Source organism: Achroia grisella, unplaced genomic scaffold, assembly GCF_030625045.1.
Source record: "Achroia grisella isolate CSIRO2021 unplaced genomic scaffold, CSIRO_AGI_Agris_v1 utg640, whole genome shotgun sequence".
Taxonomy (NCBI): domain Eukaryota; kingdom Metazoa; phylum Arthropoda; class Insecta; order Lepidoptera; family Pyralidae; genus Achroia; species Achroia grisella.
In genome coordinates, this window is record NW_026712977.1 from 3,782,192 (window position 1) to 3,797,715 (window position 15,524).

Sequence of the window (15,524 nt, forward strand, 5' to 3'; positions counted from 1 at the left end):
GAGTGTACCTGAGTGGTGCTACGTTAGGTTCTTTAAATTTGATGACACCAGTGTTAAAGAAGTTGGACAAAAAATTGTTGGCTAGCCAAAAGAACTTTAAACCGAAGCCGGTACCCCCAGCTAAGGTGCAGGAGCCACAGGCGGAGGTGGAGGTTTTTCCCGACGTTCCGCCAGTAAGACCCGAGAGGAAGTTACGGGCGAACAAAAATTTGGATAAAGAGCGGTCGCGTTCACTCACGTCGCTTGATACAACCGGCGGTCTCAACGCGAGGTCTCTGAGCCTAAACTCTTTGGCCTCAGATGGATATTGTGTACGTTATTCGTTGGAATTACTAACAGTTTTTTGAAACATTGGCTTTTGGCCGTTGTTTACTTCATGTAGTATAAAAATTTTACTTTACTATATTTTGACTTACTTTACTATATACTTTCTAACCGTTTAGTCTCAATGAGTTCATTGTTATTCATTAGGTAAATGAGGTATCTTTATTGTCCGTAGAGAAAAGACTATAGAATGCCATTTTCTTGTCTACCTGAAAACGAGGTAGGTAGAGACAATCTGGTGCACTTCACGTTTTGGTTTATAGATATCCGCATTGCATGATCTTGACGAAAATCTTTTTGTATTTATTTTATATAGAAGCTATACCATAACATTTACTTTACTAGTTTATATAAACTGTAGTTTATTTAGTACAACTATTTATCACACTGCCGCAGTATTTACGAAATATTGAGGTTCTGCTCTTTCAAAGTATACCTATGTGATTTCGAAGATTTATTTAATGTAACTTCTTTCCTATATGTGTGTGTTTAGTAAAAATAGAAAAAATGCTATATTCATACCTAAAACGAATTGAAATGAAAATATGGAACCAATTAGTGAACTACATGAATTCAACGGATAATTACTAATATACAGGTGTGTTGCCGTCAATGTATTAACTACAATTTATATGTATATATATATATATATATATATATAATATGAATTGTAGTTTATACATTGACGGCAACACAGGTGCCTGTTACTTATATTTCTTGTTAAATTTATATTTGCTATTTATGTTATGATTTGTGTTGAATCTGTTCTACGTTACTATTGTTTTCACGCTTTGTGGTTAGTACATATAAATTTCTCACAACAATGTAATTAATTACGTATTTATTTTAACGTTGAATTATTTATAACATATTTAATTAATTGAGTTGAAAGATTCATAACTTATACTTACTTACGTGTTGAGAGTAACTTTCTTTAAGAATAGAATAGAATCTTCGCGAGTGCCGTATTAAGGCTAGCGGAGCGCTCGTAGACAATTCTTATAAGAGACCCGTAGAGTAGTTTCTAAATGAAGAATGAATAACATAGTTAAAAAAAACAGCTAAACGGTACATATTAATAATGTTTTGAATCACAGAGTCAGGACAGATAATATTCACACGGGCATACCTATTGTTGTGTGTTAATTAAATATGATTATGGTATAATAAGTTGTTGAACGAGTTAAACCGCCATACCGTTGTTGATCAATCAAATTCTAATTATATTTCTTTATTGATTTCCAGTCTGGTAGTGAGCGCACAGAGGAAGGGGATGAACGTGACTACAAAGCTTTGTACGAAGCCTCCTCCAGCGAGGTACGCCGCCTAAGGGCATTGCTGAGTACCTCCGAACAACAGTTGCGCGACGCTCGCGCAACTATTACCAGGCTCACACAAGTGGTATGTACAACACATGTCTTATTTTTTTAACCCTTGACTTAAAAAGATGTTATAAGTTGACGTATCTGTCTGTCTGTGTGACAATGATGAAATCCTAAACGAATGAACTAATTATGATGTAATTTTCTTTGTCGGAATGCTTTGTTGTGATGGGTGAGTGTAATATATAACGATATTTTTGAGTTGCGGGTTACTTAGTTTATTTTATTATTATCGTTACTAGAATTTCAATACTTGTCATTAGATATCCATACATTATTCTATTATAGGATTATTGTTATGACACTAACATACAAATACACTCACAGATATTTTAGGTACCGGTCTCTCAATAATAATAATTTTGCTATTTTTCAATCTGTCCTACACAGCCCTCTACAGCGTCTTTTTGCCTGTTGTTTTCTTTTACTCTACTATTCCTTATGATAACCTTTCCTTTTGTATAAGAATAGTCTCTCGCAAACATCAATCACGATTAATAGGACTGCTAAAATATAAATATCATCTTAAATATCTAGTGTTATAGATATTTAAGATATTTCTGTGCACACAAGACTTAAGTTAATAATAAAATGTAATTGAATAAACAGTAAATTTACTTTCTAAATGTAGATTAAATGGTCTTCTTAACCTTTACCTTAGGAATAACTATATAAAATCAAAATAGAGTAGTTAATTTATGAATTATCAAAATTATTATATATATAATAAAGGAGCGTGAACTTGCAATATCGTCGTCGTATCAAATTTCAATAAGAGTAGCAGTTAGTATGGATTATCTAGGTTGTTTTATATTTATACAAAATATTATACCTTTAAAATATAGCTCTAAAAAGAAGAAAATGGTACTGAAAAAATGTAAATATCTCTGTTTACGAACATTGGCCTTTCATGATTTCTATGGACAATATATTAATAATTTTGTGACGCGTGTCACAATTCGTTTCTGCGAAATATATGTAAATGTCACTAAACAAAATTGGCGGCGCAGTATTAAGATGTAGAATTTATGATTTTTACGATGCTACAATTGAAATATAGATGTGTTCGGTGTGGCACACGCAAAAAAATAAATTTAATTTCTTTATGATGTATCTTTATTTGGAGCTTCATTGAATTAAACCTTCACTGACTATAAGAACCTTAACTGTGGAGCAATAAAACAATTCCGGTTTTTTTCTTCTTCTTTTGGAACAATTCTATTTGTTAATTAAACTTTAGGTAAAACATGCCATGTCGTATGACATTACTTATTTCTAAATTATAGCATTGCTATAAATTTAAAGGATTATTACTACCAGTCTCATAATTTAAATTAAGTGTATAAAATTTAATTTCAACAATACCACAATTTACTTGGATATTCATTGTCCGATTTTTATGACGAAAGTAAAATAGTTCATCTAATAAAATATTTCAAGACCTTGAGATATTTTTCAACAGTTCGTATTTATTTTTATATTTCATTGTATTGTATTGTATTATAATAGCAAAATCCTCCGGTTGTACATGGGTACTTCAACTAATTTATACAAAACGTTAATGACGAAAACAAACGAATTATACACTTAAACATCCTCAGAAGTTATTGTTGATGTATAAAAACTGCATGAACATACTTTTAGTAATTCTTGAGATTATCGTAAACATACGATGGGAGAATTTGTATAAATTGGAGTTTGTCTTTTGATGAAATAATAGTCACGTTTGGCACATTTGAAAGTTTTAAATAATTTTGAAATGAAAATGGTAAATCAATATATATAATATATAGTTGAAAATGGTATTGATTTATCTAAAAAGGTCAAGATTATGATCATGTGGATAGGTACGTCGTAACGTATAGATTAGTATAGTTATAAATGTGAAGAAATATAATTATAAATTATAATAAATGAAGCCAAGTTCAGTAGTCGTCTACGACGGGTGCTCGTAGGCGTCCTTGGCTGCGTGTAAGTATATTCAATGCCAATAATGAAAAGGTTAGTTAATTTGAGAATATGAATAATTATATTCAACTTGATAGACTTCATTTTAGCAGACATATATCTAAAAAAAATTTTATATGTAAAAAAGTAATATGTGTAAAGATATATAAATATATATATATACACCTATACATATAAATAAAATTGGAGTGTCTGTTTGTAATATTGAAATAACCGTTTTTTGCTACATGCATATGAATTATATATACGATACATATACCAAAATATTTTTTTTATAATTTTTGTCTGTCTGTCTGTCGATCTGTTTGTTCCGGCTAACGTCTGAAATGGCTGGACTGATTTTGACGGAACTTTTTTTTGGCAGGTAGCTGATATAACAAGGGTTACCTTAGGGTACTTTTATTTTGGAAAAATAAAGTTAAATACCACGCGGATCAAGTCGCGGGAACAGCTAGTATATATATTAATATTTATTTGAAATGAGAACACCTATGGACCGAATTATAACTACACAACGATATATATATTTACAATTACAGTAATCCAGTGACTGACACTCTTATTTTTACAAACGTTTCGTTTAACAATTAGAAACTTAGACACATATTATTAATTACCATACTCTTATATACAGTCCATAAGATTATGGCAATTAATAATAAGTGTCTAAGTTTCTATATATACACTTAGATAGTGTTAATTTAATTGTTAACAATAATACCAATATGACCTAAGCCAATACAATTTAAACCTATAGAAAAGTTACAATGCTTGCGGATCTTTTTTAAGCGATAAATTCTTTCACGTTGTAGTAAATTTTGTTCATTCTTGAAACAACCTATATCAACATATGAAATTCAATAAAAAAATATTATTTTGATTGATTTAATACTTTTGGTATATTATGAGTATTATTACTTGAGTAGAGTTATTGCTTTTTAATTTTAAGTGTATTTCATATGCAATTGCTTTTTCATGTAATTTATCTATTATATTTTGCGCTTCGTTTTCTATGATACAATTTATTAAATTTTTCTTATAATTGGGTTCAAAAACTATGTTGATATTTATTTTGCCTAATATTTTATCTTATAAATTACTTCTTGCTCACGCAAATGTCATTTAATAATATATATGTATAGGTAATTAAAATGCTTATGGTGAACTAGATTTCAAATCTAAATATCCAAATGTAACACTTTTGATATTCAGATTGTTATTTTGCCTTTAATCATGATATAATTTATACTGCAAATGCGAAATCATTGCTGTTCAGTTAAATTATAGTTCTACACATAAGCGTTATATTTGCCTATTCAATATATTGTTAACGATATTTTCTCAACGCGTTATAATCTATTTTATATATATTTGTTGTATTGTATTCGTAATTATTCTAATCAAATTATCTGAATTATTTTATTTATTTTTAATATTAAACCTAACAGTAAGCGAAATCGTGACAAAGAATAAAGAATTCTAAATAACAAAGACATTATGTTTCTTTTTATTATTTACTTACTTTAAATATCATAAAAAGTTAATTAATATGAAAGGTTAGAGAATCAGCATTGATAATGTTAATCAATAAACTTTGATTTCATTTAAAACGAGTATTTATACTACATTAGATATTTTTTAAAACCTTGTGATGGAACTTCTTGCCATGAACTACGGTGACAATAATTCAGTGCGTTTTCCAACGTAATTTTGCCTACAACATTTGAGTAATGCGCGCCCACTGCGAACACTAATTATCTCGGGCTGTTGACAGATTGGCGCGAGTTATACTGACTTTCAAATTGTTTGTGTACTTACGTCGTGTATGATCTTGCTAATTTGTTGCTCATCATGCGAATTGAGCTGTAAACGTCGTGGTTTTTAGATATCTCAGTCTTGGCGTAACCAATTTCGTGTGCTATAATTATTTTTATCGTGTTCCTTTTTCTATATATCCTTAATCATGGACACCCTATTTCAAGTTTCGCTAACCTTTCTATGTTAATGTTTGAGTTCACAGATATTTTAATACATAATTCGACCCGTATGCGTGTTGTTGTGCGTAGGAGAAGTAATTTATGATTTCAAATCACATCTCCTAATTTGGAGAGATATCTTAGTAATGCAATATGACGATGGTTGTCATTTAGCATTAATATACAGTCGGTAGAAATAAATTACGTCACAAATATTTAATGATTCTTTACTCCCACCTCGTCCTTACCACAGCTAGCAACACTTATGACTCGTTCTCTTTAGTGTGACGTGATAAATTTTAGTATTTTACATGTAAAAAAATTATAAACTGCGTATTAGAAAATATTTTAAATATATTAATGATAGAATAGTACTAAAAGGTAACGTTACGTAATAATAAATAACTTTAGAATATAATAAAATAGAATAGAAAATCATTTATTCAAATACTTACATTGAAGCACTTTTGAATAGTCATTACATTTTTTTAATCTACCGCTCATTCGGAAAGCTTTCTCATCACAATTACATCCCTTATCAAATGTACATCCCTTGACACACAGTCTCACACTTCGTTCACCCCTCCCTTCCCGTTAATGTGTTACATAATACATTTGTTGAACCCATGACTTTGTTTTTTTTTATTAAGTCAATTGAGTGCTAATAGTTCATTCCTTACCTAGATCAGTACACCATTTACCAGAACAGTTTAAGTTTTCTATCAGTACCTACATTTTTGTACTTCCTTGTACTGTAATACTGTTGGATAAAAATCGATTGTTTTTAAATTCCAGAGTCAGAACTCGTTGTCAGAAATAGAAAAGCGAGAAAAGAGAGCTATGGAGAGGAAATTATCGGAAATGGAGGAGGAACTAAAGGTACATATGCCCACTAATCCATTAATTGCCAAATATTCACTTGCTACGAACACTGTTTACCTCCACACAACACAATGTATATTTACAATAAATAGTTGATACTAGATAATATAAAATTTAGAATAGCCTTAATGGAATAAGCTTAAGTTTGATATAAAGCAAATGGCGGCCCTCGAGATGGCGCTACAATCGTCGCCATACTTAAAACATGAGTTGTATGTAATGTTGGTGTTCGTTTTGTAGCAATTGCAAAAGTTAAAAGCCGAGAACGAAAGGCTGAGAGCTGAGAATCGCGCTCTAACGCGGGTCGTCAGCAAATTGACCAACTCTGGCGCTAAATAGGTAAATCTGCATAATGATTGAGCGTTGGCTCAGTGGCGGTGCCGTGCGGCTTGCTCGGGCTACATCTACTGATCGTTTTGTTACCCATTCTGTCTGTTTAGATATAATTTTTAACACCATGTTATTGTTATACATTGCAAAGAAATCTATTAATTTTCATTCATTTTAATGGGTTTGTGGTCTTCACCACAATTAAAATCGTGTGGTTTTTACTAACTTTAAACAGCTTCTTAGTAACGGCTACTTGTTTTTATTATTAAAATTATTATACAGATTAGTTACGCTTCTTGGCTTTATTGTATTTAATTAAATTAAATTACTTTTTTTCTGAATAATACGGCTTAGATGTCCTTAATAAAAATGTGAATGGAAACGATCAGCAGGTAGTAGAACCCTGCGAGCCATGTAGCGTTTTTATTGACCGAGTGCATTAGTGTGCTTTTCCATAAGCGGAAATATTAAGCACTTAGGTATAGCATACATAGCTAAACATTTTTATTTACTGGAGTTATAATGTGAGAACGACTAGTATATTGCCTGTTTATATAAACACTGTTTTAGTCTAGCTGTTGTCTTTCGGTTTGATAAATATATAGCATTGAAATAGGTTTGTAAGATGTTTTAATGAATATGAATAAGACAATTTATGCCTTATTATAAAAAAACATTGATATAAAATATTTTCTTGTTAAAATTTCTTGCAATGTTTGGACTGCAAAGTAAACCAAACAAATTTTTGAGTTTACTAGAATCATCAAAACGATAGATTAGCTGATAATATTAAGAATTCCTTGTTAGTGTTTTGTGAATGATGTAGTGACGTGATTATAAAACACACAAGTAGATTATAATCTCGATATAATGTTGATATCTAAATTACTCGTTAATGAAGCGTGACCCTTAAGGCTGGAACCTAAAGCAAAGACAGAAAGCCTTCCTTAACAATTTCTCGATTCTGGTGTTATTGTCAAAATAACTTAATAGATATAACAGTTGGCGTAAAATGTAGAATATTTTTATATTAGATAGTTCTAATCTTACTGTCCATATCAGAACATTTGGATTAAAATTAGCAAAACGGTGCAATAAATAATAATGGAAATTAAACTAAAAGTAAATATCCATTAAAGAATTGGAAACATGAAGTTGGATTATAGCGACTTCACATAGGGTATCACAATTTTTTATCATGGGTATCAAATATCTGTTCTCTAGTAAACGGTAGTACAATACTACTAGTCAATATGATTTTGTTAATGTTTCACACGTTGTGTTACGTTATCGTAGTTTGCATAGGGCCTTCAAATTTTTTAATAGAAAGATTCTATAGCCTATGTTAACGATAATGTAGGTTTCTAATGGTAACCTTTCATTTAGTATGCAAACAAACAAATATTTCTTCTATTTCTTTATTGGTATTCTAAAAATTTAATAACAATTTACAAATGGCATCATTGTATATAAGGTACAGAATCTATATAATATTGTTACATACTTGACAATATTATATTGCTATATGCTCATTGTAACTCCAGTAAGGTGCCACTCGTCAATACAAGCGTACATAAAAAGCAGTCACTTTTGTTACGACTCCAATACAATAACATTAACTGTGTGCTATGTCGAGCATGATTTTACAAGTGTTTAACTTGCATACGGTCCTACTACACTATTAACAAGCTGCAATATAAAATAGGATTCATATTAATTTTACATCTCATTCGCACTTGTACAGTACGTGCGAGATGTAAATAACTTATTCCTGTTTTAAATACGCAAGAGTACTAGGCCGAGTTCAATGATTTTGAGAAACATTATACGTGAAGTGAAGTGATGGTTCGGTAGGAACGTTTAAAGTCGTGTGTTACCAGATATTTTAGTCTATGTATCGTTAAATGTGAACATACAATTTAAATATTGGACGATATAAACTAGATATTTGCAGATACTATGGAAAATGCTATGGCGTATTTAAGTTTGCGTATTATACTTTAATGTAAACAATACTAAGCAATGCGCAGACGCTTTGCTTAGACTTAGAATATTTTGTTTAATTAGGCAAATACAAATGTGATTGTTTAATAATATGTTTAATTGCCTGTTCATTAATAATCACGTTTAAATGACAGAACAATTTTGATACGAAATTAGCACACATATGGAATCTAAACGTACCTTAATGTATGTTATATTTTTTATTTTAATTCAAACGGGCTCCGTATCGTATTAGGAAATAAATATATAACTTTGATATAGACATTTCTATCATACGTAATCACGCTTTTTCTAATTCGTAGTTGCCTAACAAATACATTTATTTTATCGCGATTTTAAAGTTAAACTAGTGTTATAGTCAATAGAAAGTAGTGTGATACAAAGTTTTTTTAATAACATATAAAATAAATAATTATATTAAAAACGTATCTGGTAGTAACACGACATATTTAAAACATTAGCTATCGTGTGATGCATGTATGTTCACAATAGATATGATATTAATAAAAATAACGCACACAGGAATACAGGCCTAAAGACGGTCTCTGTAGTAATGACTTGTTGTCTTAATATATTTCATTCTTATAAACATACAATACAAACGTAATATACTTATTTATACTATACAACATAAGCCAGGGAGGTACTAAATATTAAGTATTCCACAAAACCTATTCATACACAAATATAGGAAAATCTAGAAAATTATGTAGTATTTCCATATGAGCCCGACTTCTACATAAAAATAGGATTATAGGAAATTTAAAATTTGCTATTAATTAGTTGTTATTTTCCCATCTGTTAGTAGTGCAATTCGTGTCACAGAATATTATAATAATGAATGGCCAATGGCACTACTCGTGGGTTAGTATTTCCCGAAGACTGTTTTTTAAAGACTATGATACCAGCTATAGTCAATGAATGCAGTTATCAGTACATAAAGTGGTGCTATATATACTACATTATAACTACTGATGTGTCGTTACCACTAGTTACCATAATTTATTCGTAATACGTTTTAAATTACCGATGTCTTATTTTAAATTGTTACTAAAAGAAATGGTGTTTTCGAATATATATTACTAGTGTTTACTGAATATATATTATTAATTTTCTAAAACAGTCCTGAAATAGACCCTCGACGCTACAGTTTCATAAATATATTGAATTATGATGAATTACTTTTTAATATTTACAATAATCACTTACATTTCACACACAACAAGTAACAAGAACATAATAATATGTAGATTATTAGTTTCATAAAGACGAGTTATTTGGATATTTACCTAACACCACCGCATTGCTCAATATGTACATAATTGTGATTGCTTTTGATAGTATTTCAATTTGTAATTTTGATGGCGGCGTTAAAGATGGTATTTGTGCTGATAAATATTAAAATTGACGTCAATGAGGAGTTTATGGAAAGTATTGTCTTAATTTTTTAAGTTTCAAATTCTCAAATAGTATTTAATAATAAATAATAAATAAATGTTTGTTATGATCTTTAAAAAATTAAAATACGCAGCATTTTTTGCGAATTACTATTATGTTATTTATTATGTATTGATGTTTTTTTAATCTGTTTTGATATTGAATGTATCATAATTATTAAAATACACATGTAGAGTAACGGCAATTTTTATGTGCTTCTTGAGAACAGCATTACTCCATTCTGTTCCTAGCTTGAAATTCTCGGTCTTATCGTAGAACCAACATTTTGGTGAGACATGCAAGTGGTTGAGGTGTGCTGAAGGGTTGAAAGTGTATTCCGTGCTCTATATCACCTTAAATTCTGTGTCCCGCCTTCAACTAAATTGCCTCTCGTCGTATCCTTTATTCTTCCACATTTCTGTTATGCCAAAGTTTTTCTTACTAACATTTCGTAAAATCAGTTTAATAAGTTGAAGCGTTCAATTAACTGTATTAGGTTTATTTTCGGACTACTAAAGTATGACCACGTTTCCAATTTTCGCTCACAACTATAAACTATGTTTGTAAATCCATAACCGCAAAGACTTCGTTTTCTATCATTAATAACCCTTCCTTTGTCACTCATTTGAAAGATAGAATTTAGTTCATCAGTAACTCCCATTCCCGTAATATTCGTTCATACCATAATTTCTTTCTCTCAACTCCCTCGCATCTTTCAGGCAGCTGTTACTCCAATTTTCCTTGGAAATAAATAAGTAGACCTATGTAAAGCACCCATTAAGTCAATTAATAAAGATTCACTATTTAATTACTTGTTAACATATCAGATTCATACCTTCAAATATATGGCATCGTGTTAGTTCAGTATATTTATCTTATTTAGCATGTATATTAACTTCTGCAATTTAATATACATATATGTATATTGAATTCACAAAATTGTCTATAAAATTTTTGGTTTGTATTATTTATAAAATATTGAAATCTCTTGTATAGTTATTTATATAAATTAGTAAATAAATTAATCACATACCTGCCTACCATAGGGTTAGCTGTTATAGATTGCCATACGGCATTAAGCTGAATTTTTCTGCGAAATTTATTATTCAATAAATATTAAACTAAAATAATAAAAAATCGTTTGAACTAAAGAGTGATAATATAACTCCTCATTAATAGTATAAGATTTACATAAGTGTATATATGTTACTATTATTGGTTTTCTAATTGAACAATTTATAAAAAATATAACATAAATCAAATTGGTTTTCAAAGGTATTCATTTTATTTATTGGCAGCACAGAGCACGGAATAAAAAAACATTTATCTGCACAAATTCCTTATTTATTTCCGCCGATACAAGCGTTTTTTTTTTCGTTAGATAGGATATTGTGAAAATGTTTTTTCATGGCTTGTTGGTAATTTAGTGTGATTTCAAAACTTATAAACAAATTATGTGTTTATCAGATTATTACGTGTTTATCCCTTAAGTAGACTCTTAGTTGTTTAAATCCCTTTATCATTGGTATTGACTTGTAACAGTGTATGAAATGTATGTTATTTATTTTATATTTTTGTACTAAATAAATATAGAATTGATGTTTGTACCTTTTGTCAGTTACAGAGTTTAATGCTAATTTAGTTATAATGCTATGCTAATTTACTTTTTATAATTTTCAGTGCCAACAATTGCTGCAAGCGGAGAACCAGCGCTTAAAGGATGAAAACGGTGCGCTGATCCGAGTGATCAGCAAACTGTCAAAGTGAAAAACTAGGCCATACAGAGTTTTAACAATTTATTCTACAATTTATTGATGTACAGTCAGATACATATTGAATCAAATCAAATTAATATATACACTAGTCTACAAGGAAACATATTTGAAATAATTCTAATTAATTTCTACTTATACATACAATATAAGATGATAAGTAAAAATAATTTATTTTTACTTTAAATTTTTAAATTTTTTCTTTAAATACATTTCATTTTTGATCAGAGCGGTAACATTTAAAAGAGCAACACATATAAAGTGCATATAATTTGAATAGTTATTTTTATATACTACTACTATAATAAGTTGCCACTGACTGTGCACGCTATATATTATAATGAAGTTTGTATTTATAGTATAGTAATTAGTGGTGTTATTCCGATTCTTCATTTAACGTGCCTTCGTTTAATATAAAGTATTATGTACTTATTTATCTCGTCAACTGTACTTATGGACGATGATCATTAGAGATGGACTCTTTCGTATTGCCAAATAATGAGAATATATTTATTGTGTTTAAAAAAATATTCATATTCTCGTGGTTTCCTTTGTGTTGATATTTTGATGTATTCCTAAATGGTTAATGTAATGTAGTCTAGTTAATATGGAACCTTTGTACCGGGCTCGCCGTCCGCCATTTCGTGTAGTTATATATATCTCGAATTACTAATATATATTTATGTCTTATGTATAGTTTTTCATAAGCTTCATGCGTGAACGAATTGGAAATGTGATATGGATTTTTACGTCACTATGGAATCATTTAATAAACTTAAGTTATTATGTTTCCTGTTAGAACAATATTGCTTTGTACGTTCTTAATATCGGGGCCATGTTATAGAATGAAGTTTACATATGCATGCAAAATGCAATGGATGTTCATATTATAGATTTTTACATCACGCACATTATTTATACATGTACATATAAAGGTTTATATTTTTAAACATTTATATAAATTGTCATATATTCTACTCAAATGAGAAGAATATGATAATAATTGAATATTCATTACATCCTTCTACTTCGTCCGCGTGTTATAGTTACCTTGACCAAATAAAAATAAAATATTCAATAATCTAACCCAAAAATACAAAGAAGAAAGTTTCAAAGTACTAGCTTCAATAATGACGATTTTCCATACAAACTTTCGTCCCCTGTTTTATATTACCCCCTTAAGGATAGCATTTATACAAACTTTGAATGTCATATTTATTTATATTTAATCAACGGCATAAAACATCATTTTCAAGCTTGTAGTTTTAAAAATCTATCATCACCCCTTTCAATTAATTACAATCCTTTTTTATTTATTTATATTTAATCAACATCCTAAAATATAATTTTCAAGCTTCTAGCTTTGAAAATTAAGATTCTTACATACAATCTTTCATCTCCCCTTTCAACCCATTACAACATTTTTTTCTCATTCAATGATTGAAAGCCAATATGTGTCCCTTCTCAGGGTCTAGAATATTTGTGTACCAAATTTCATTTAAATAGATTCAATTGTATAGGTGTGAAAGCTAGACAGACAGGCAAAGTTAAGTTCGGCTTTTATGTTAGTAAGGATTAATGTAATAAGACACAATTATTATCATATTTTACTAATTAATATATTTAACAATAAATTATGATGAATTATTAATTTTGTTATTTCTATAATAGCAATATATTTTTACAACTTGACTTGAAAAAAATTTGTACCGTGTATCTTGTGTCTCGTGCGCGATAAATTATTTACTTTTGGACAGTTCCCCTGTATTGTATATTTATGAATGAATATGTTCGGTCTGTATTTAATTTGTAAAAATCAATATTTTGTGTGGATTTGACCTCATGTTTGACGTGATGTCAAATTAGTCATTATTCGCTAAATAACATGATTTTTATAAATAGAGACTTGAAACAATGGACAACAATACTTACTATTGAAGTAATTTCAAAGAATAGCAGTTGGTTGCCATAATCTTGTACATTGATTCTATTTGATTAACAATTTGAAATGCCTTTATTAGTAAAAAGTAGATCCAAGATTGCCAATATTCGTTTTTTTTTTCATATATAGACCTCTGACCAAATAATGGATTAATTTTGAATTATATTTTATGTTCAATCAATTGACAATTGTTATGAAAATTAATATAATTGGAAACTAGAAGACTTGTTATATAATAATTGCAATGTATTATGGAATGATGAAATAATTATATGAAATGTCTTGAAGGATAGTTATAGGTTATACTAAACAATTTATTTTCTGTTTGTACGTTAGTAGATTCGTTTTAGCACGGGAAACTTTAAACCAAACCTAAGTCTTATGATTTCTCATCATATGCATGTACATTAATGTACTTTGACCTGGTTAAAGCTTTTTGATTGAAGAGAATCATCAAAATATATAAATAATATCTGGACTTTCGAACCCTGATTATAACACTATTATTGTAACCAGCTAATTTTTAAAAAATATATTGACAACAGTATGAAAATTGCATTTTTGAGAAGGAATATCATATTTAAAATGCAAAGATATTATTTAATAACGTATAGGTAACGAAACGTGTTAACGTATTTGAATGTAATTGTACTTATATAAGAGCATTGTAAGTCAATTAAAAACATAGCAGACTTTAATCTGCTTAGTTAAGAGGAGTGGCATAGTATGAGGAGAACCATGAATACCGTATCATGGTTTCCATGGATTTCTTCATATGATTCATAACGTTACAGACGACGACGTTATGACTTCCAATCACGTGGCTTATAAGTGTGCTTGCCATTCTTAAAGTTTGTCCCATAAATCCCCTAAATATTCATTGGATTGCGAACATAATGATGTTTTGTTTATGCTAATTCACGAGCAGAAACTAGTTGATATTAATATTTACAACCGAATCTTAATATATTGAGGCCTAGAAATGGAGTTCTATTATTTATTTATAGGTCCTTAGAGGTTAAAAAATATATATATATTATTACGTATAAGTATATTTTATTCAATAACTCAATGTGCCCATGATTTGTTCCTCACTGCAAATGTAAATGCCCCAATAGGTTTAATTGTATTTGTCTAGTACCTATGCGTTGTAGTTAACTTTATATAGGTCGCATATTAGAAGACTATGAAATAAAAATTAAGGCAGCATTCCAAACATAGTGACAGCGTGTGAGTACGCACTTGTACTAGCGTGCGGGTGCGTACTTACTCACTTGCACATAAATCTGTGCAAATTAACAGCATTGTTTTATCTTGTAGACTAACTGTTTCTGTTTTCGGAATGCTATCTTAACATACCTTTCCTAGAAATCCTACGACAGTCACAATATTTCCTAAATAGTTAAGCACAATGCACACCAGACGGTGGCGTGTGATGTTAAAACATGATTTACCTCGTTTGTTGCAGGGGTAAATGCGTTGTTACCTTATGTGCTAAATAATGGAG

The 15,524-nt window shown here is 29.5% G+C and overlaps 1 protein-coding gene across 5 annotated transcripts in view; it reads left to right on the plus strand.

The window, feature by feature from the left end:
• LOC131849224 (protein phosphatase 1 regulatory subunit 12A-like) overlaps window positions 1–12,235 on the plus strand; it is a 78,715-nt gene extending 66,480 nt beyond the window's left edge. For 4 of the 5 annotated variants that reach the window (XM_059199246.1, XM_059199248.1, XM_059199249.1 and 1 more), the window contains 4 exons: window positions 1,570–1,725; window positions 6,446–6,529; window positions 6,773–6,871; window positions 11,984–12,065. In XM_059199246.1, the coding sequence (XP_059055229.1) occupies window positions 1,570–1,725; window positions 6,446–6,529; window positions 6,773–6,871 (339 nt within the window). In that variant the 3' untranslated portion in view covers window positions 11,984–12,065. Of the gene's footprint in view, window positions 1–1,569; window positions 1,726–6,445; window positions 6,530–6,772; window positions 6,872–11,983 lie in introns of all 5 variants that reach the window. The other variant, XM_059199247.1, reaches the window with a different exon arrangement.
• Window positions 12,236–15,524: the final 3,289 nt, after the last annotated feature.